We start from the raw sequence: 23,399 nt of genomic DNA, 5'->3' as shown, positions 1-23,399 counted from the left end.
TCCCAGAGAGAATCCCATCATTAAACTATTACACATATAACGCTCCAGTCATAAAACTTGAGTAAATATAACACTCATCAGTCAGATTCTTGTCACTAGAGAGCAGTCATATTACAATGATCAGTGAGGATCCAGTATCTAAACTACAGGAAAGAATCTTGTACCAATGAGACTCGTGTCACTAAACTGCTGTAAAAATCACTATGATTCAGTCTTCCCTTAAATGGAATTGATAAATGATACCAAATGGAAAACACTCTGGTGAAGATGATGTTACTAAAGTAAACATAATATACCGGTCAGGGTCTAATCAGTAAATTATTAGAAACGCAACATTTAGTTATACATGCTAGTTATACTAGTTGAGGATCTAGTGATGAACCACAGTAAATATCAACATCTCAAAGACAGATTATCTGTGTTACTAAATTGGCAATGTAAGAGTTTGTTCATTGCAAATTAGCTTCATGTTTCTTTCATTATAATACTGACCACACTTGGAAAAATGACTTAGTTGATTGTACAGCACATTGAGCCATCAGGAAGTTGTGAAAACTACTACATAAATGCAAGTTTGCTTCTTCAAATATTATGGTTACACATGATTATCTAACATTAAATCACCATAAATACAATACAACAATGAGAATCCAATCATTAAACCAGTGTAAATATAAAGCACAATAGTGAGGACTTTGTGAATTAACTATATCAAATGTAAGCAGCAAGTCACTAAACCACCGACAATATAAACCTGAATGATGAGGATCCAGTTGCTGAACTACAGCAAATATGTCAGTGGAATTTAGTTAGTAAAATAGCAGTGTATATAAACACACTAATAAAAAAAAACTGTGGTAAATACAACATTTACCAGTGACTACCAGTCACTTAACTATGGAAATTATAACACTCATATAGGATATAGTCACAAACTACAAAAAAAACCAATGAGCATTTCATCACTGAGTTGGGGAAAACTCTTTACTGGTTAGAGTCATACCTGACGCATAAGAAGATGGAAGTCAGTCATCTCAGCTCCAGGATATCTCTGCAGGAGTTCCTCAGGGAAGTTTTCTAGGCCCAATCATCCCCAGCTGCTTCATTAATGACCTTCCCTCCATCATAAGGTCATAAGTGGGGATGTTCACCAATGATTGCACAATGCACACAGCACTATTCATGATTCCTCAGATGCTGAAAAAGTCTAGGCTGAAATGCAGCAAGACCTGGACAATATTTCGGCTTGGGCTGACAAGTGACAAGTAACACTTGAGCACACAAATGGCAACTAATGACCATCTCCAATAAGAGACAATCCAACCATCACCCTCTGACATGTCAGAAATAAACTTGTCTCCATGATGGAGGAATCAATGACCAAGGACATCGATTTAAGGTAGGGGGCTAGAGGTGTATTGGGTATGTGAGGAAAACATTTTTCACCCCAACCATAGTGGGAGTCTGGGACTCTCTGTCTGTAAAAATGGTGAAGGCAATAACCTGCATGGTGTTGGAAAATGGGATTAAAATAGTTCGGTGGTTGTTTTTGACCCGATCGGCTGAAGGGCCTTTTGCTGCGATGTAGACGTCCGTGCCACATGGGACGGTGCTGTGACCTTTGTTATTTGTTATTTACACAAATGATCTGGATGCAAATGTACAAGGCGTGATTAGTAAGTTTGTGGATGATACAAAATTAGGAGGTATCATTGATAGCGAGGAACATTATCAATAATTACAGAGGGATCTTGATCAGATGGGGAAGTGGGCTGAGGATTGGCAAATGCAATTCAATACAGATAAGTGTGAGGTGTTGCATTTTGGAAAGTCAAACCAAGGTAGGATTTATACAGTAAATGGTATGGTCCTGAGAAGTGTGGTGGAACAGAGGGACCTAGGAGTAGAAGTTCATAGTTTGTTGAAAGGGGTGTCATTGGTGGACAGGTTGGTGAAGAAGGCATTTAGCATGCTTGCCTTCATCGGTTGAAGCATTGAGTATAGGAGTTGGGATGTTATGTTAGTTGTATAAATTGTTGGTGAGGCTGCACTTGAAATATTGTGTGCAGTTTTGGTCATCCTTTTATAGGAAAGACACAGTTAAACTGGAAAGTGTGCAATGAAAATTTATGAGGATGTTGCTAGGATGAGTAGGCCTGAGTTATAGGGAGAGATTGGCCAGGATAGGACTTTACTTCTTGGAATGTAGGAGAATGAGGGGTGAATAAAATCATGAGCCATGTCCCATACCCATTCCACTACTGGTGAAAGCAGGATCTGTTGGGGAATGGGATAATCAGGAAAACAGCTAGAAACTGAAAACATAATAGAGTTCTCTGCACTGATTTCAAAATGGAAGATCTTGCCTAACGACACTTCCATAATTTTAAGAAAGTAATAGAAAGGGAAGGTAAGGGCACACCAGTTGACAATGGGCCTGATTTTAACTTTGTACAGTAGGTTCAAGCGAGTTAAAATCAAGTCAATATATTTGAAACTTTAAAATGTCATAGATAAAGCATAGCACATAGATCAAGGTTAAGAATATAGAAATGGGAGACAAATAGCTGAATGGGTAGTAAGCTAACTGCAAAACAGAAAACAAAAATTGTAGACATTTAGATTGCCAAATGATGAAATTAGTGTTCCACAAAGACCAGTGCCAGAACCACTTTTGTTCATCATTTGCAGCAGTAAAGTAGTAGATGTGGTTTATCCAGATGTTCAAAACGGCTTTGAAAATGGGCCGCATAATAGTCTCATAATACATAATGTCAGAGCATGGGAGACAAATGGCAGGATGGATGACCCACTGACTTCAAGAAAGCAGAAGTCAAGAGTAAGAAGTAAAGGGAACGAGTAAAGGGAAGAAATATAACCAGAGGCCATCAACATAAGATAGTTACTGAGAAATCATAAATTCAGAGGTAACTACTTTACTAAAAGACTGGTGAGAATGTGGAACGTGCTACTACATAGTGTCATACATTTATACAGCATGGAAACAAGTCCTTCAGAATTTACAGATGCATTTAAAGGGAAAACTTGACATGGAGAAGGTAATAGATTGTGGTGATGAGAGATAGTAGGATGATAGGTTTTGATAAGACAAGGTAGGAGGCTCAGGTGAATCGTAAATATTACCTTGGTCTTAAAGTACATCACATGGCTGTTCAAAGTTGACATTACATAAGCTGCAAACCATATCAATTTATTACAAAATTCTATGTCACTTACTATGTTTACAATTACTGTTTATCTCTACAAATTTCATATGGTGTCAAACACACAGCCTGAGTGGTTTCCCTCATTTCCAGGCCCTTGGTATACAATGACTGTTCAGCCTGCTCCTTACTCCACCTTTTGCAACAGCGGCACAGGTTTTAGCGCACGGTCTTGAACCAGGGAAGTGTGCCAGCCTCCAACAGCCGATTGGGATCACATGTTTGCCCTGGAAGACTAGCCTGGGATCATCCAGTAAAGCAGAGTCCTGCATCCTAGAGGTGATCAGGATGAACACTGACATCACTTTCCAGCCTACTGGAAGGCTGGAGGGACTGGAAGGCTGTTTCCCCTTTAAATGCATCTGTAAATTCTGAAGGACTTGTTTCCATGCTGTATACATGTATGACACTATGTAGTAGCACGTTCCACATTCTCACCAGTCTTTTAATAAAGTAGTTACTTCTGAACTTATGATTTCTCGGTAACTATCTTATATTGATGGCCTCTGGTTATATTTCTTCCCTTTACTCGTTCCCTTTACTTCTTACTCTTGACTTCTGCTTTCTTGAAGTCAGTGGGTCATCCATCCTGCCATTTGTCTCCCATGCTCTGACATTATGTATTATGAGACTAATTTGCGGCCCATTTTCAAAGCCGTTTTGAACATCTGGATAAACCACATCTATTACTTTACTGCTGCAAATGATGAACAATAGTGGTTCTGGCACCAGTCTTTGTGGAACACTAATTTTCATCATTTGGGGGCCAGTGCAGAAGGAGGTGGACAACATTTTCTTCTCTGCCCACAAGGGGATTTACGGTAATGTGCAGACACAGTGCCAGAATCAGGGCATGCAGGAGGAATTAGTGGGGGAAAGGGACCTTCTCACCACCAGCTTTCGTCTTGACTGTTATTGTGTCCGTGACATTCAGGAAGTATATAACTCTTATTAATGTTTAATAAAAACCAAAAGAACTGCGGATGCTGTAAATCAGAACAAAAACAAAGTTGCTGAAAAAGCTCAGCAGGTCTGGCAGCATCTGTGAATGAGAAAACAAAGTTAACGTTTTGGGTCCGGTGACCCTTCCTCAGAACTGATAGTGGCTGGGAAAACGTCAGTTTATATGCAGAAAATAGGGAGGTGGGTGGGGAAGGGAGTAAACGACAGGATAGAGCCCGAAGACAGAGAAAGACAGTTGGACAGACAAAGGAGTTGCTAACGATCAGGCTGGGAGGGTGAATAATTGTTAATGGGGCCTATTAGTGACTAACAACAGGGAGTGTGTAATGGCAGGCTATGTGGTAACAAGGCCTGGTGTGTGGGGTGAGGGGCTGGGACATGGGAGAGTTTAGGCCCTAAAATTATTGAACTCAATATTGAGTCCAGAGGGCTGTAGGGTCCCCAAGCGGAAAATGAGGTGTTGTTCCTCCAGCTTGCGTTGGGCTTCACTGGAACACTGTAGCAAGCTGGAGACAGAGATGTTGGCCAGGGAGCAGGGTGGTGCATTGAAGTGGCAGGCAACAGGTAGCTCAGGGTCTTTTTTACGAGTAGAACGTAGATGTTCTGCAAAGCGGTTGCCAAGTCTATGCTTTGTTTCCCCAATGGAGAGGAGACCACATTGTGAGCAGCGAATGCAGTAGACTAGATTCTGGAAGGCATGTTTGGGCCCTTGGATACTGGGGAGGGAGGAGGTAAATGGGTAGGTGTTGCACCTTCGCCGGTTATAGGGGAAGGTGCCGTAGGGCTGTGGGGAGGTGTTGGGGATGAAGGAAGTGTGGACCAGGGTGTCCCGGAGGGAACGGTCCCTGCGGAAGGCGGACAAGGGAGGGGAGGGGAATATGTGTCTGGTGGTGGCATCTTGTTGGACGTGGCGGAAATGGCGTCTGATGATCTTCTGGATGTGGATGCTGGTGGGATGGTAGGTAAGGATAAGGGGAACCCTATCGCTGTTGCAGGAGGGAAGAGAAGGGGTGAGGGCAGAAGTGCGGGAGATGGGTCGGACCTGGTTGAGGGCCCTGTCGACAACAGAGCTGGGGAAACCTTGGTTGAGGAAGAAGGGGCATTTCGGAGGCTCCCTTGTCGAAGTTGGCCTCATCTGAACATATGCGACGGAGACGGAGGAACTGAGAGAATGGGATGGAGTCTTCACAGGAAGTGAGGTGTGAGGATGTATAGTCCAGGTAGCTGTGGGAGTCAGTAGGTTTGTAATGGATATTAGTGGCCAGTCTATCCCCAGAAATGGAAACAGAAATGTCGAGGAAGGAAAGGGAGGAGTCAGAGATAGACCAGGTGAAAGTGAGGGCAGGGTTGAATTTGGAGGTGAAATTGATGAAGTTTTCCAATTCCAGACGAGACAGGGAAGCAGCACCGACGATATCTTCGATGTATAGGAGAAAGAGTTGTGGGTGGGGGCCGGAATAGGACTGGAACAAGGAATGTTCCACATACCCCACAAAGAGACAGGCATAACAACCCCTACCCACATACATCCATGATTCATCTGACGCCTTACGCCGGTTTCAGAACTTCCAGTTTACCGGCTCCAGTCACCTCCTCTTTACCATGGATGTGCAATCCCTCTACACATCCATTCCCCACCAGGGGGGTCTTAGGGCTCTCCACTTCTTCCAGGAGCAAAGACCTGAACCATCCCCACCCACCACCACCCTCCTCAGCTTGGCCGAGCTTGTCCTCACCCTCAACAACTTCTCTTTCAACTCCTCTCATTTTCTTCAGGTAAGAGGGGTTGCCATGGGTACCTGCATGGGCCCCAGTTATGCCTGTCTCTTTGTGGGGTATGTGGAACATTCCTTGTTCCAGTCCTATTCCGGCCCCCACCCACAACTCTTTCTCCTATACATCGAAGATATCGTCGGTGCTGCTTCCCTGTCTCGTCTGGAATTGGAAAACTTCATCAATTTCACCTCCAAATTCAACCCTGCCCTCACTTTCACCTGGTCTATCTCTGACTCCTCCCTTTCCTTCCTCGACATTTCTGTTTCCATTTCTGGGGATAGACTGGCCACTAATATCCATTACAAACCTACTGACTCCCACAGCTACCTGGACTATACATCCTCACACCTCACTTCCTGTGAAGACTCCATCCCATTCTCTCAGTTCCTCCGTCTCCGTCGCATATGTTCAGATGAGGCCAACTTCGACAAGGGAGCCTCCGAAATGCCCCTTCTTCCTCAACCAAGGTTTCCCCAGCTCTGTTGTCGACAGGGCCCTCAACCAGGTCCGACCCATCTCCCGCACTTCTGCCCTCACCCCTTCTCTTCCCTCCTGCAACAGCGATAGGGTTCCCCTTATCCTTACCTACCATCCCACCAGCATCCACATCCAGAAGATCATCAGACGCCATTTCCGCCACGTCCAACAAGATGCCACCACCAGACACATATTCCCCTCCCCTCCCTTGTCCGCCTTCCGCAGGGACCGTTCCCTCCAGGACACCCTGGTCCACACTTCCTTCATCCCCAACACCTCCCCACAGCCCTACGGCACCTTCCCCTGTCACCGGCAAAGGTGCAACACCTGCCCATTTACCTCCTCCCTCCCCAGTATCCAAGGGCCCAAACATGCCTTCCAGGTGAAGCAACACTTCACCTGCACCTACCAGAATCTAGTCTACTGCATTTGCTGCTCACAGTGTGGTCTCCTCTGCATTGGGGAAACGAAGCGTAGACTTAGCGACTGCTTTGCAGAACATCTACGTTCTACTCGCAAAAAAGAGCCTGAATTACCCGTTCCCTGCCACTTCAATGAACCACCCTGCTCCCTAGCCAACATCTCTGTCTCTGGCTTGCTACAGTGTTCCAGTGAAGCCCAACGCAAGCTGGAGGAACAACACCTCATTTTCCGCTGGGGACCCTACAGCCCTCTGGACTCAATATTAAGTTCAATAATTTTAGGGCCTAAACTCTCCCATGTCCCAGTCCCCCACCCCACATACCAGGCCTTGTTATTACATAGCCTGCCATTATACACCCGCTGTTGTTAGTCACTAACAGACCCCATAAACAACTACTCACCCTCCCAGCCTGATCGTTAGCAACTCCTTTGTCTGTCCAACCGTCTTTCTCTCTCTTCGGGCTCTAACCTGTCATTTACTACCTTCCCCACCCACCTCCCTATTTTCTGCATATAAACTGACGTTTTCCCAGCCACTATCAGTTCTGAGGAAGGGTCACCGGACCCGAAACGTTTACTCTGTTTTCTCCTTTACAGATGCTGCCAGACCAGTTGAGCTTTTCCAGCAACTTTGTTTTTGCTATTATTAACGTTTGTTTGGCTTCCGTTGCTATATTTTAGAATCTCTATCGATATTGGTGAGGGCGCCCATGTTCAGGCGCAGTCTCGACTTTTGCTCAAATCGTCCCCAACTAAGCGGTTTGCCTGCCGTGATACAACACTTCCTCAGATCGTGTTAGCTTTCCCGATCAGAGTGGAAGTCCCGCTCTCAGCGCGGACTAACTGGTTGCGAATTGTGATTGACATGTAACATACTAACAAAGTGCTATATGTACTCCAGTCCCTGATTGGCGCTTAGAAACGCCAGTCAAAACGGTACGCTCACTGTTCCCTAATATTCCGCCCCTTTTTTGCAGGAGGCTCAGTTCCTGCGTACGTCTGCATTAAAGTGAGAAGAGTGAAGACGGTCCAGGAATGAGATTTGTTCAGGTTTTACACAGTGATACTATTCTCATAGTCAGGAAGTCTGACTATCCATTGGGGACAAAGGAAGGGAACAGAAATGTTCCGGTGTCTGTGCAAGAGGATCCATCCGAGAGCCGTCCGTGCTTTGTGTTGAATTGATTGGCTGGAGCTTAGATACAAAAAAAACTGCAGATGCTGGAATCCAAGGTAAACGAGCAGGAGGCTGGAAGAACACAGCAAGCCGGGCAGCATCTGGAGGAAAGGAGCAGTCAACGTTACAAGTATTACCTTTCGTCAGGACTGCTTAGTGTTGGATATTGCGTGTTTACTGGAAGTTGCGATTGCACACACCATATCCCTTTTGATTGATTGGATAAATTTTGTCCGAGTGTCATTGCTGAACATGAGAAGCTAATGAAACAGCACTGCTCCTGCAGAAGGCCTGAGGGTTCTTAGAGATTACCTATCTAAGACCAAAATGCATTCCTAGTGAGAGACACATTCTCTGAGAAGGCCTGGCAGAAAAGTAAGTGTGATGCTATCTGGTTTTGTGTAATTACATTTTTATGATCCAGGAATAACCTTAACGTAATCTTACCACCATGACAGACGACTAAGATTGATATTGTTTCCTCGTTTTACCCTGAAGATTTGGGGTGAAAACAAACTTCGCTCAGAGGAAATTGTTCATCATTACTTAAATTTAACCAAAAACATAGACAATTACACACCAGATAGGTCATTATGTATGAAGAGAATCGTTAAACTTTCTTGAGTGTGATTTGCAACATTTTCAGGATTCAATATTTTATTAACTCGTTCTTTACTTTATCCAGCGGAGGCGTAAAGTTGTTAACCGTCATTGAATTTAAATGTCATGTGAATTGTTGAAATGAGTTTGACTAATAATCCTTTTCACAATTATTTAAGCCTGAGTTTTGGTTTTCATCTGGAAGCTTGCAGGCTGGAGGGGAATGGGTTTTTAACTGGAGGGTCTCCCAGCTGTAACGGGTGGAAAGATGGTCTGATGGTCAGTGGGGGAGGGGGTGTCTACTGGGAGCTCTGTGGAATATTTACAGACATTCAAGAAAGATAGATTTGTGAAGGTGAAGGGAAGGAGGGACAAGAGATAGGAGGAAAGCAGTCTCCACTATCTCTCTCCACTTTTGATAGTCAGGATGCAATCAGAAATGAGGACAAAATCTTACGGCCGGGGAGATTTAAGTTATTTGTGCGGCTTCTGGTAAACACTCCAGCTTCAAGCCCACAAGAAAATGAAAACCAGATTAATTTACTCACTGGTTTCCACAACGTTTCTTGCCATTTCTGTTTTGGCCCGACACATTTTTTTGGACTAATGTTACAATAATATCATGTATTTCAATTTTTAAAGCTGAACGCAACTGCCTTCCAGCTGATCTTCTGCTCAGCTCCTCAACATGAGTAAAATGCCAACTTGTAGGAAAATGGTGGCAGCATGATGGATAAGGCCGTGAAATTGTTCCAACCATCCTCCTGCCTGTTCTTCACGAGGCAATTAAGGTTAAAGTTCGTACTTTAAAATGCATGTTGTGGTATTAGTACTGTTCACTTGTTCTTTGATGTTTGATCAGTGTTTTTTCTGTTAATCTGAGGTCCGGTCTGGTGTTATTCTGTCACCTTCTGAAGTAAAGAAGGGTTTTGTCATATAACAGGCACACAAGACAGATATTGAGATGTGTTGAGAAGGATTTTTCATCAATTATTTGGGAATGCTGTGGATTGTACTTAACCGTAAAGCAAATACAGATCTCTTGGACGACAGGAATGTTCATTGAAACAGAAAAATAGAGTCTGTAAAATCTGCAGCAGTATTACCAAGCTATTTTCCAATGTGACACCATTTTAATATTGAAAATCAAAATGAATCCAAATGTGAACAACAGCAATAAATCAGCATAGTAATATTCAATATATAATTGTCAAAGTTTGTATTATAGATTAACATGTAAAATGTATTATAACAATAGTGAATTTTATTTTTAAAGTAGTTTGTAAAAATATTAACATTTTATGTATTCATTTTTTTTAATCAATCCAGTCCAGCACATGGATCTTGGCTAGGAAGTAGAGGAATTGCATCTTGAGACATCCAAAGTTAGAGCCCATTTCTGCAGTTCCAGGGTGATAAGATTGGGCTCAGATAGCCATCCACGCAGCACCAAATCCATTATAGTAAGTTAATGCTCAGGACCAAGCCTCCAGCCTCAGTACATTAGCCACTTTCAGCTGTTTCACAATCGAGTCTTGCTGGAGTTACAGTGGGAGGTGAGGAAAGCTAGTCATCTATCTCTATGTCCATTACCGTCAAAGTTAATTAGATCTTGATGTGATTATAAGAAAGGTATTTATCTGCACCAGAACATGCTTGGTTAGACCACATTATTGGTCACCTTCTGCTTTGTAAATGTAAAAGCTAAAATAAATGCTTTGGAGGCTGTTCAGAAATGGTTTTAATAAGTATTGGACATATTTTAAATCAGCTTTGTTTGGGTATGTTATGATACATCTCCAGGGCAGGTGGAACTCAAACCTGTTTACGGACAGGGATTAAGCACTGCAACACTGCAACACAAGAAGCCTTTTTGTAGGAGCAGTCAACAGGATTCGAATTTGCATTGAAAAACACCAGTTTCAACCTCATTGCTTTAATTATTCAGCCGTGACTCCAGGCTAAAACGTAATCCAGAAAGACCCATCTATATCTTACACATTAAGTTAAGAATAGTTAAGCATAGCATTTGAAGTCATATGGGCTATGGACAGTGTGGATTGAGTGAAATGCTTCCCAATTGTGTAAGGGTCTAGAATGAGAGGACACAGATTCAAGGTGAATGGCAAAAGGACCAGAAATGCCAAATGTAAAAACTTCAACACAAAGAGTTGTCAAGACCTAGAAATGTACTTCCTGAATAGGTGGTGGAGTTAGATTTAATCGTGACTTTCAGAAGAGAATATGTAATTATTTTGTAGAGTTACAGAAGAAGGGTGAGGAGTGGAACACTTAATTGTTCTTCTAAAATATCAGGATAAATTTCAACTCAAATTTTGAAGAGGAGTCAAATTGGACTTGAAATGTTAACTCGTCTCTGTCTCCACAGATGCTGCCAGAACTTGTGGTTAAGTCACAAATGGAGTAAAGTGCACTGTTGTAGCCATCATCTTTAAAAAAGGGTATACGCTGTTTGTCAGTGTGATTACATGATATGACCTGGGAAGCTACGGACTTTAGTCAATGCACTAGATGATATGGGCAAGGAAGCTGATGATCTTGCTAAGTTGGACTGATAATACTGGCAATAAAGTTGGGAGCTTCACTCGGTGGACTAAATGATAGGAGCGGGGAAGTTTCATTAAGTGAAGGCTCTGATTTGTTATTTTTCTCTATGTGCAACCTGAGGTGTGAGATAGGTATCATTTTCGCGAGTATTCAATACTAAATTATTTCAACGTTTTAAGGATCTTATAGTAATAGCAGTGAAAGATGATGGAAGAACGCTGTGGTGTACATAGAAGGAATGGGTGTCAGTAATGAACAATCCTGTAAATATTCTTTGATTAATTAATTTTAAAATGAAAGATCAGTTCCTAGAAATTTACGAGGCTGCATTTTTGAGTTTCAAGGTTCTGTGTAAAACTGTCATGTCAGCAGACACTCCCCTCAATTGAAATTAAATTGAATTGATTTTTTAGTTTAGTCAGGGCATGATCATCGGAACAGGCTTAGAGGGCCAAAGGGCCTGTTCCTGTGCCGTACTGCTCTTTTGTTCTTTGTTCTTGAAAACTAGATGGTCTACAGAGTGTCTTTATTCATGTTACTTCTAATACTGAAGAAATGTACCAAAAGCTTCCAGAAGAAGTTCTTGTACAATGCGAGGACTCCTAGGACTATATCTAGTTTCATATTTAATCACACTCGAAAACCAGATACCCTGAAGAGTAAATCATCTGTACAGTGTGGAAGCAGGCTATTTGGCCCATTGAGTCCACAGTGACCCTCTGAATAGCATCCCACCACCAACCCCCCCTCTCCCCCCACCCTGTGCTTGTAACCCCGCATTTCCTTTGCTAATCCACCTAGCCTGCACATCTCTGGAAACTGTGGGCAATTTAGCATGGCCGGCCCACCTAACCTGCACATTTGGACTATGGGAGGAAACCAGAGCACCTGGAGGAAAGCCACGCAGACATGGAGAGAATGTGCAAACTCCACACACACAACTTCCTGAGGGTGGAATCAAACCTGGGTCCCTGGAGCTCTGAGGCAGCAATGCTAATCACTGAGCCACTGTGCTGCCCTCTTTTGCTGTTTCTTGGACACTGACACAGTATTCCAAATGCAGCCAAAACACATTTTGCACAGGAAAGGATTTGACTTGTGGTTTTATAATGAGTTGTCCTACCTATCCATGTTAATACCCATTCATTTTCATAACTGCCTCACGACAGACTAATTATCATTCATTCACTCAGGAACATCAGAGCTCTTGGTCTAGAGAGAGAAGGGAAAGAAACAAGTTGCATAGTTCACTTCTGATAACTACACAGTAGCACTTTGCTGGAAAGAACAAATTTAGGTGAGGGTAGCATAAGACTTGACTTGGATTTTCCACACACCCAGAGCTTCCTGGGAAAAACCAGGTGTTCAACAGAGAATGGAAAGAACTGGGGAGACATGTAACATTTTGTTTTTATTTTACAGGAAGAACAAATTGGATTAAATCTTATTGGGAATACAGGGAGAAAACAATGGCACGGGTATATCCTACTCCTTATCAAAGGAATGGCTTCTGCAAGTCTACTTCAGGGGTGAGATTTTGGCAAAGCCCTAATCCAGTGTGTCCTGTAACATAAGGGCATCTACATGGGAAAGAAACCATACAAGTGTGACATGTGCGGGTGGACCTTTGAGCAGTCACCAGAGCTGGTGAGCCATCTCCGCATGCACACCGGGGAAAGGCCGTTCAAGTGTGAGGTGTGTGATAAGGCTTTCAGTCATTCATCGAGTCTTGTGAAACATCGGCACGTTCACACAGGGAAAAGGCCGTTCCAATGCAAGGCTTGTGAAAAGGCCTTCGCACAAGCATCCACACTGCTGCAACACTGGCGTATCCACACGGGTGAGAAACCATTCAAGTGTAAGTTTTGTGACAAAGCATTCCTGACGCAGTCACACCTCATGGAGCATCGGCGTACCCACACGGAAGGGAAAGCTTCCAAGTGCAAAGCCTGCAGCAAAGCTTTCCTAACTTCAGTGGGCCTCCTGGAACATAAGTGCATTCGTAAAGCTGGGAAACTGTTCCGGTGTGAGGTTTGCAACAAAGATTTCTGCAGCTCTGCTTACCTTGTTGTGCACCAGCGCATCCACACTGGTGAGAGGCCATTCAGTTGTGGGGTGTGCAACAAAGGTTTCTGCAACTTATCGTACCTTCGGAAGCACCAGTGTATCCACACAGAGGAGAGACCGTTCCGGTGCAAGGCTTGTAACAAAGATTTCTGCAGCTTATCATACCTCCGAACACACCAGCGCAACCACACCGATGACAGGCCCTTCAGGTGTGAGATTTGTGACAAAGATTTCTGTAGCTCATCGTACCTTGTGGTACACCAGCGCATCCACACAGGGAAGAGACCGTTCAGGTGTGAGGTTTGTGACAAAGCTTTCTTGAGCTCATCCTACTTCCTGAGACATCAGTGCATTCCGGCAGGTGACAAGCCATTCAAATGTGAATTTTGCAACAAAGGTTTCACCCAGTTTCCAGACCTTTTGAAACACCAGCTCACACATAAGGGTGATAGACGTTTTCAATGTGATTTCTGTCAGAGCTGTTTCACCTACTCCTCCTCTCTAGAAATACACAGACACATTCACACTGCATAGAAATTCTTCAATCCATACCGTCAGTAAGTAGAAGAATACTTGATGCGATGACCTGGAATGTACTGCATAAAAAGGCAGAGAAGCATGTTCAATGATAACTTTCAAAAGAAATTGAATGTGTACTTGCATGCGCAAGATTTGGAGGATTTTGGGGAAGGACCACAGAAAATGTCTCTTTTACAAAGCTGGTAAAGATCCAATGCTGTGAGATTCTATCATCTTCAACTCCAGCATGACATCTATCAGAATTGTTTTGTCATCTGCTCTCTTGCAATACATTGGTATATCCACTCTCTGCAGGGGAATGTGAAGATTATTTAGGCAAAGAATTATAAACAGACTACACACCCAGAGTTACCTACTCTCTTCCACTCATCCGTCATCTTTAGTCACGTAACTTCTGACCCTTAGTAGAAAATTCTAGATAACCTGAATCTCGAATATGTGCCACAGAGGTTGGGAATTTCTTCAAAAAACTTGCAAAATTCATCAATTACTTTTCTTTCACGTTTCTTAAGCAAATTCCACAATATAACTTCCTTAAGAAGACATTCTTTATCTAATTTTCTGTTTAAAGTCTGCAGCAATTTTTGCTTTCAACCTTAAATCTTGATTTGACCACAGGAATAATATCTGTCTGACCACTGGGCATTTGAATGGCATAGTTATACCGAAATGCTCTCCACCCTATTGAATACTGTGAAGTATTTCCATATTACATTTATTAGTTTGCATTTGTAGCAGAATTATCACACAGAATTTTAAAGATTTTTTCAGCTTTGTTTTCTGTTCAGCTTTCTGTTCAGATGAATTTAATTTTATCTGTTAGTGTTTGAACACAAACAATTTCCACCAGTTGTGTTGCAGTGAGCGTTCAGATTCAGAAAGGATTCCTAATTTGCTTGTGATATTGAAACCATAAATGGGGCTGGCTCGCTCAGTTGGCCAGAGGGTTCCCAGTAATGCTAACAATGGGTTTAATTTCCACTCCAGCCAAGATAGTCTTAGGACCTGTCTTCTTGGCTTGCGCCTGAGAATGGAAGGCAGTGGCAAACCAGCAATGGAAAGTTGCCAAGATAACTGTTCAAAGTCAGCAGGCAATGATCCATGAATGAATGCCAACCATGTTACATTTGTTTAACTTCAAGAAGTCTTCTGCAAGTTTACCAATGGTGGTGGTGGTGGGGGGGGGGGGGGGGGGGAGGGGGGGAGTGGGTGGTGCAAAGTAACTGTCTCTCCATTGGATGCCTCATCTCCTTGTGAGAATATTGTTTGTAGAGCATTACCATCAATGATCAAATATTGATGAGGGCGACCTTCGGGGAAGCTGGCCCTTTACTTCAGACAAAATTAACATAATACATTTCTGGGGGATTGTCTCAAGTTCACTTAGCTGAACCTAATATTGATACAACCATGAACCAGGAAACATCTTGGACATATAGGACCAGTCATTCAGAATTCTGTGAAAGATGGGAGGAATACTCCCCAAGAACTTTTAAATATCTTGGTTTAGAAAATAGTTTAAACATTGATGTCAGTAAATCAACCTGTTTGGTCTAGTTGTGTCACCTTTGTGGTCATCACATCCTGAGATGGGACTTGAACCCAGACCATCTAGCCCAAGGGTAGGAACACTACCACTGTGCTACAAGAGCCGTTGTTGTTTGTCTGCCGACTTGTACATAAATTTATACCTTGCAATAAATTTGATATATAGCTTTAGCCTAAATTAAGTGGTCTGTTAGCATGCTGCTTTTTACATATCAAAACAAGGAACATACACTAAGCATCACTTATGTTTTCTGTTGTCAACTACAGTAATTCAATAAATTGTCATTGTTTCTGTTGCACCTTGCTAGAAGCTGCTCTCAATCTATCACTTTCAGTTGGCAATGGGTGTGAATCTGCCCAAGGAACATGTCTCATTGCCACTAGCATGAATAAAGAGTCTGGAGAAAAGGTCAATTCCGAAGTGATTTGCAGCTAACTACATTATTTATTGTGGGAAACATGTGATCAATGCTTTTAATTATGATGCAATCGGGTAACCATTTGTAACTAATAGTGCAGCTGAAAACCTAATTGTAGTTATTAAATTATGACTTTTGAATAGTCAGTTTAATCAACATGTTATGATACAGATAGGACTCGAACCCAGACTATCTAGCTCAGAGGCAGGGGCACTACTACTGCACCACAAGAGCCCTCATGACATATTTTGTATTCTGGATTTTTATTTCCCCACACAATTTTCAAATTGTGTGACTTTCATCATTATTATCTTTATATCAGAGCTTTCCTTAGTTTTTACAATTTATGCTTTCATGCTTGATATATTCGATTTCTGCAGATTTGGAACAACTTGAGTAATTTAAAAATAGCAGACAGGATCTGTTTACAGCATTCTCATACCGACTTCCTGCATGCCCAATTTTTGCTGGCACTGTGCGGGTATCAAGTACAAACCTTGCATTTCCAACCTCACTAGCTACATGTAGGAGGTGGACAGCTCCTCTGTCCCAACCACACTCAGTCAGTCATCGAGTTATATAGTTATACAGCACAGAAACAGACCCTTCCGGCCAATTCACCTGCGCCAACCAGATACCCTAAACTGATCTAATCCTATTTGCCAACATTTGGCCCGTATCCCTCTAAACCCTTCCTATTCATATACCCATCCAGATGCCTTTTAAATGTTGTAATTATACATGACACCACCACCTCCTCTGGCAGCTCATTTCCATACACGCACCACCCTCTTGCCCCTTAGGTCCTTTTTTAAATCTTTCCCTTCTCAGCTTAAACCTATGCCCTCTAGTTTTGGACTCTCCTACCCTGGGAAAAACACCTTGGCTATTCGTTCTATACATGCCCAAACTGATAAAAAGAAACAGCCATAATAATTTACCATTCAAGAGTGATCTGTGTCATTCTTTCTGGACAGCTTTGTTCCCCTCACCATATTTTGTTTGAATAAAATCTCCAATATTGTCTGACTGAAAATTTTAAACTCAGTTTGGTTTCAGAAAATTAATTCCAGATTCTTGCCAGTGGGAATCACTTCCAGTACAAATGTCCTAACCCAAAAATTGTCTACGCTTCTCGTTAGATTCAAAATACTATTGACCCTTCTTGTCCATCTTTGTCTCAACTTTTTCTTACTGTAGTATTTTCTGTAGTATTTATCTCAAGTCAATGCTTCAATTCTTTGTATTGCAGCAACTCCTATTCTTTTTGATAAAATTCTCAATATTTTACCCACGACTGTGTAAATTTTGTGAGCCAGCTGTAATTCTTTCCTCCTGTCTCCTTTGACAATCTTCTTGCACCATTGTTTTCTTGTTTTTCAACATAAATAGATAGGGTAGTGAAGAAGACATTTAGTATGCTTGCCCTTATTGGTCAGTGCATTGAGTATAGGAGTTGGGAGGTTATGTTGCAGCTGTACAGGACATTGATTAGGCCACTTTTGAAATTCTGGTCTCCCTGCTATATGAAAGACGTATCAAACGTGAAAGAGTTCAGAAAAGATTTACAAGGATGTTGCCAGGGTTGGAAGGTTTGAGCTATGGTGAAAGGCTAAACAGGCTGTGGCTATTTTCCCTGGAGCATCGGAGGCTCTATAGAGGTTTATAAAATCATTAGGGACATAGATAGGGTGAATAGCCAAGGTCTTTTTCTGAAGGTTGGGGAGTCCAAAACAAGAGGGCATAAGTTTAAGGTGAGCGGGGAAAGATCTAAAAGGGACATAAGGGGCAACTTTTTCACGCAGAGGGTGGCACATGTACAGAATGAACTGCCAGAGGAAGTGGTGGAGTCTGGTATAATTACAACATTTAAAAGACATCTGGATGGGTATGTTGAGAGGGATATGGGCAAAATGCTGGCAATTGGGACTTGATTAATTTGGGTAATCTGGTCAGCATGGACGAGTTGGACTGAAGGGTCTGTTTCTGTGCTGTATATCTCTAGGCCTATAAAGCATTGATGATTCTGGCTATTTTAAACATTGTTTCGAGCCTTCTTCAGCTCCACCTCATCAGCTGCTAGAGCTTTGGATCTTTGTGAACCTACGTACCTCAGATTATTTGTTTTTTCACATCCGTAGATCACTGTCCATGAGACCATTAGATGCGGAAACAGAAGTAGGCTATTTGGCCCTTCAAGTCCGCTGAACCATTCAATGAGATTGTGACTAATCCTCAAATCCTCTTCAATGTCTTTCCTTCATACCCTTTGATTCCATTACAGATTAAAAGTCTGTTTATCTCAACCTTGAATACTCTTAATGACCCAGGTCAACAGCTCTTTGCAGTAAAGAATTCCACATTCACCCCCATCTAAGAGAAGAGATTCCTCCTCACTGCTGTCTGAAATGAGCAACCCTGTTTAGGGGAGATGCTGAGAGTATGAGAGCAGAAGGCTAACAAGGGGAAACAACCTCTCCACATCAACCCTACCAAGCTTGCTCAGAATATTATATGTTTCAGTAAGGTCATCTCTGAGTCTTCTAAACTCCGATGAATACTGGCCAAAGCAATCCAGGCTTAGCTCATAAGATAATCACTCCATACCTGGGAACAACTCAGTGAACCTTTTCTGACCGCCAATACGTACCTTCAAGAAGGGAACCAAATCAGTTCACAATATTCGAGGTGTATTCTGACTAGTGCCGTATATAGTTTCAGCAAGACTTCTATTCTTATAATCCATTCCCTTTGAAATAAAGGCCAATATTGCATTTCCCTATTACCTGCTGAACTTGAATGCTAGCTTTTTCTGATTCATGCACAAAGCCATAATTTAGTTACTCCACTGGTTACAGATATCCCCTTTATCTCAACTCTCTGCCTTCTATTAGTTAGTCAACCTTCTTTCCATTAGCCAAGCTTCTAATCACTGGCCAAGCTTCTATCTATGTTAATATACTACCCCGAATACTTTGGGTTCTTATTAAGTAGCGTCATGTGCAGTACCTTATCAACTTATAAGGGTTTGAGTTATAGGGAGAGGCTGGATAGGTTGGGACTTTTTTCACTGGTGCTTAGGATTTTGAGGGATGACCTTACAGACGCTTATAAAATCATGAGGGGTATAGATAAGGTGAATGGCAGATATCTTTTCCCTAGGGTGGGGGATTTCAAGAAAAGGGAGCATATTTTTAAGGTGAGCGGAGAGAAATTTAAAAAAGACATGAGGGGCAATTTGAGATAACAAGGTGTAGAGCTGGATGAACACAGCAGACAAAGCAGCATTTAAGGAGCAGGAAGGCTGACATTTCGGGCCTAGACCCTTCTTCAGAAAATGTTTCTTTTTACAAAATGTTGTTCTTTTACACAGAGAGTGGTTTGTGTGTGGAATGAACTTCCAGAGGAAGTGGTGCATGTGGGTACAGTTACAATGTTTAAAAGACATTTGGATAAGTACATTAATAAGAAATGTTTAGCGTGATATGAGCCAATTGCAGGCAGCTGGGATTAGTTTAGTTTTGGATTATGGTCGGCGTGGACAGGTTGAACTGAAGGGTCTGGTTCCATGTTGGATGATTCTATGACTGCCTTGGAGTGTGGATAGGGATTTGAGAGCTGAGGGCTCCGGGGCCTAAAACACTGAGACAAAGTCCCAAGGAACAGGGGCAGCCCTTAAAACCAGACAACCTTGCTATACTCAGTCACTTACTTATGGTGACCTGCAGCCCAACTCCATCATGAATCATCACGAATAATGTGCATCCTGCAGTCTTACTGCCAAAGATTATTGGGATATTTTACAATTCTATAGTTTTGTTTTTGAGAATAATCTTTTTTTTAATGTGCCTAGGAAGAAGAAACAAAGGAAGCATTTTTCTTATCACTGATTTTAGGTGCTGAATAGTCTCATGTAGACATTGTTCTTCAGTTTCTGTGAGTGTTAGAGTGTCAAAAAAGTGTTTTTAATAAATAATTTTCGAATTTTTGAATATAATCATGACGTACCTACTTACAGGTAGAATTTTACGTAACTTACTGTGCAAAGAAAATAAATTTTAAAAATCATAACTTTCTTCTTTACAAAGCCATAATTTATTTCTATATTTATATGTTTCCCAAAATTTTATCAGAGCCTATGGGAATAGCAGAATGGCAGCAGTGTGGAACTTTAAAATATACCAGTGATACTAATCCGACCAGATTATTGTTCACTAGTCACTTCCTTAGTGAGTCCTCATCTCATACCACAGCTCTCTGGTTTCCTACCAAAACCAAGTTAATAATTTGCCTCTAATTCCATCGACTTCAATTTTAGCTAAGAATATCAACATGGAAATTTACTGAATACCTTCTGAAAGTCCATATAATCCATGGCAATCTACATTTCCCTGTCAACTACTTTGAATCATTTGAGGGAACAACTAATGAAACTCATTAGATATGACCTACCCTTTATAAGTCTATACCTTACCTCTAGACCAGAATGCCTGGATTCAAGTATGACTTGCCCTAGAGTTCAGTAATAACATTGCTGAACAGATATATTAGAAAACCTCTTTAAATCCACTTTAGCAAAAGCCAATCAGTTTGCATTTGTCTTTCTTTATTCACTCGTGGGACCTGACCATTGCTGGCGAGGCCAGTATTTATTGCCCATCCCTTGTTGCCCTTGAGAAGGTTGTGAGGAACTGTCTTCTTGAACTGTTGCAGCTCATGTGCTATAGAGGGATCAACAATGCCATTAGAGAGGGAATTCCAGGATTTTGACCCAGTGTCAGTGAAGGAATGGTGATATATCTCCAACTGAGGATGGTGAGTTGCTTGGAAGAGAACTTGCATGTGTCTCCATGTATCTGACACCTAAGGATCTTTGGTGAATTTCTGAAGTGCATCTTGTAGATAGTACACCTGTGTTTGAGCGTCAGTGGTGGAGGGAATGTATGCTTGTGGATGTGGTGCCAATAAAGCTGGCTGCTTTGTCCTGAATAGTATCAAGCTTCACCCGTCCAGACAAGTGGGGAGTATTCCATCACACTCCTGACTTGTCCTTTGTAGACGGTTGTCAGGCATTAGGGAGTCAGGAGGTGAATTATTTGCTACTGACCTGCTCTTTTAGCCATTGTATTTATATGATGAGTCCAGTTGAGTTTCTGGTCAATGGTAACTCCCAGGATGTTGATAGTGGAGGTTCAGTATTGGTAACGCCGTTTAATGTCAGAGGTAGTGGTTAGATTGCCTCTTATTGTAAATAGTCATTGCCTGGCATTTGTGTAGTATGAATGTTACTTGCTACTTGTCATTCTAAGCTTAGATATTGTCCAGATCTTGTTGCATTTGAACATGGCCTGCTTCAGTATCTGAAGAGTCAAGAATGGTGCTGAACATTGTACAATAATTGGTAAATATCCCCACTTCTGACCTTTGGTGGAGAGAAGTTGAAGATGGTTGGGCCAAGGACAGTACCCTGAGGAACTTCTGCAGAGATGTGGCACTGAGATGACTGACTTCCAACAACCACAACCATCTTCCAATGTGCCAGGTATGACTCCAATCAGCAGAGAGTTTGTCATCAGATACCCATTGATTCAAGTTTTGCTAGGGTCCTTGATGCCACACTCAGTCAAATGCAGCCTTGATGGTAAGGGCCGTCACTCTCACCTCACCTCACCTTTTGTGAATTCAGTCTTTTGTGTTTGATCCAAGGTTGTAATGAGGTCAGGAGCTGAGTGGCCCTGGCAGAATCCAAACTGGGCATCACTGAGCAGGTATTGCTTAGTAGCACTGTTGACGACATCTTCCATCATTTTACTGACGATCCAGAGTAGACTGAAAGGACAGTTAATTCTTCATGTTGGATTTGCAATTTTTCACATTGTTCCACAGATGCCATTGTTGTAACTGTACTAGAACAGTTTGGCTAGGAAAGCAAAGTCTAGAGCATAAGTCTTCAGCACTATTGCCGGAATGTTATCAGGGTCCATAGCTTTTCCAGTATCCAGTGCCTTCAGCTATTTCTTGATACCACATGGAGTGAATTGAGTTGGCCGAAGGCTGGCATCTGTGATGCTGGGAACAATTCTATTCTTGATTCTCCACCCCAAAGACATGCCCATAACAAATGTTAGCTGGGACCCAACCATTAACTTGGCACTTCTAGCTGAGGACTGTTGTGAATGCTTCAGCTTTGTATTTTGCACTGATGTGCTTGGCTCTTCCATCATTGAGGATAGAGATATTTGCGGAGCCTCCTTCTGCAGTGAGTTGTTTAATTGTCCACCAACATTCACGGCTTGATAAGCCAGGACTGCAAAGCTTAAATCTGATCCGTTGGTTGTGGGTTCACTTAGCTCTGTTTATCATTTGCTGCTTAAGCTGCTTAGCACACAAGTAGTCCTGGTTGATAGCTTTACCAGGTTGACACCTCATTTTCAGGTATGTCTGGTGCTGCTCCTGGCTTGTCCTACTACACTCTCCATTGAACCAGGGTTGATCCACTGACTTGATGATAATGGTTGAGTGAGGGATATGCCGGGCATGAGGTTGCAGATTGTGCTGGAGTGCGATTCTCCTGCTGTTGATGGGGTCAGAAATCACATGACACCAGGTTATAGTCCAACAGGTTTATTTGAGATTTTCATTGATGAATCATTGAAGATGGTTGGGCCTAGGACACTACCCTGAGGAACTCCAGTCCAACACCGGCACCTCCACATCATGGCTGTTGATGGCCCACAGCACCTCATGGATGTCCAGTCTTGAATCACTAAATCTGTTTGAAGTCTGTCCCATTTAACATTTAACAAAGTGACAGTGCCACACAACACATTTCAGGGTAGTCTCAAATGAAGGTGGGACTTATTAAGCTCTGAGACACTCTATACTTGATTAAACATGTCAAAAACATAACAAAATGTTAGATGGGACTAAGCCCACTGGGAACAGGCCCCTTCTAGTCTCATCTCAGAAATGGGCCCTTCGCACAATTATGTCCAATCTTCCTAAATGTAGCATTCCTTTTCTTTAATGGAATATCAAACAGTGAGATTTCAGATTTCAAGCAACTTTTTCAGGTCATTAAGACTCTTGGACTGACCCCCATCATCATTGTCTACCGCCCCATCACTTTGTCCTGTTGAACTTAACTCATTTTACATTTTGGAAAACATGTTTAATGGAACTTCATGGTGTTGGAAGAACTGGCCACTCAAATTCAAAGATGAATTGTCAGACGAATATTAACTGAAATAATCACAGCATTAAAGTACATTTGAAAATTAAACCTTAGGTTTCCTATTAGGCATGTCACCAACAGGAGTACAACAATAAATCCCTCAGCATTTCTAATCCTGGCTCAGAAGTCTGATGCTGAAATATTCATCCCAACCTTTGTTGCCTTTAGACTTGACAATTCAAATATTCTCATGGCTGGCCTCTCACTTTCCACCTTAACCTTGAGCTCATCCAAGACTGCTACCTGTATCTTAACTCACATAGTAAGTGCCATTTCCCTATCAAGAACAAAAACAAAGTTGCTGGAAAAGCTCAGCAGGTCTGGCAGCATCTGTGGAGGAGAAAACAGAGTTAACGTTTCGGGTCCGGTGACCCTTCCTCAGA

General features: G+C 42.2%; 1 protein-coding gene across 5 annotated transcripts; it reads left to right on the top strand.

The window, feature by feature from the left end:
- The first annotated feature begins 7,853 nt into the window (after positions 1–7,853).
- Positions 7,854–15,541, top strand: LOC109936904 (zinc finger protein 271-like). Of its 5 annotated transcripts, none has more exons than XM_048616889.1 (4): positions 7,854–8,415; positions 9,283–9,431; positions 9,970–10,103; positions 12,631–15,541. In XM_048616889.1, exon 4 carries the CDS (start codon positions 12,793–12,795, stop codon positions 13,807–13,809), a length of 1,017 nt encoding a protein of 338 aa, XP_048472846.1. In that variant the 5' UTR covers positions 7,854–8,415; positions 9,283–9,431; positions 9,970–10,103; positions 12,631–12,792; the 3' UTR covers positions 13,810–15,541. The 5 variants fall into 5 exon arrangements, with proteins under 5 accessions (XP_048472846.1, XP_048472847.1, XP_048472850.1 ...); XM_048616890.1 differs by having other exon boundaries at positions 9,970–10,196; XM_048616893.1 differs by lacking the exon at positions 9,283–9,431 and having other exon boundaries at positions 9,970–10,196.
- The last annotated feature ends 7,858 nt before the right edge of the window (positions 15,542–23,399 follow it).

Source organism: Rhincodon typus, chromosome 35, assembly GCF_021869965.1.
Source record: "Rhincodon typus isolate 14 chromosome 35, sRhiTyp1.1, whole genome shotgun sequence".
In the NCBI taxonomy this organism is placed as follows: Eukaryota; Metazoa; Chordata; class Chondrichthyes; order Orectolobiformes; family Rhincodontidae; genus Rhincodon; species Rhincodon typus.
Note: the sequence above shows the minus strand (reverse complement) of the source record. Positions and strands in the feature narration are given on the sequence as shown.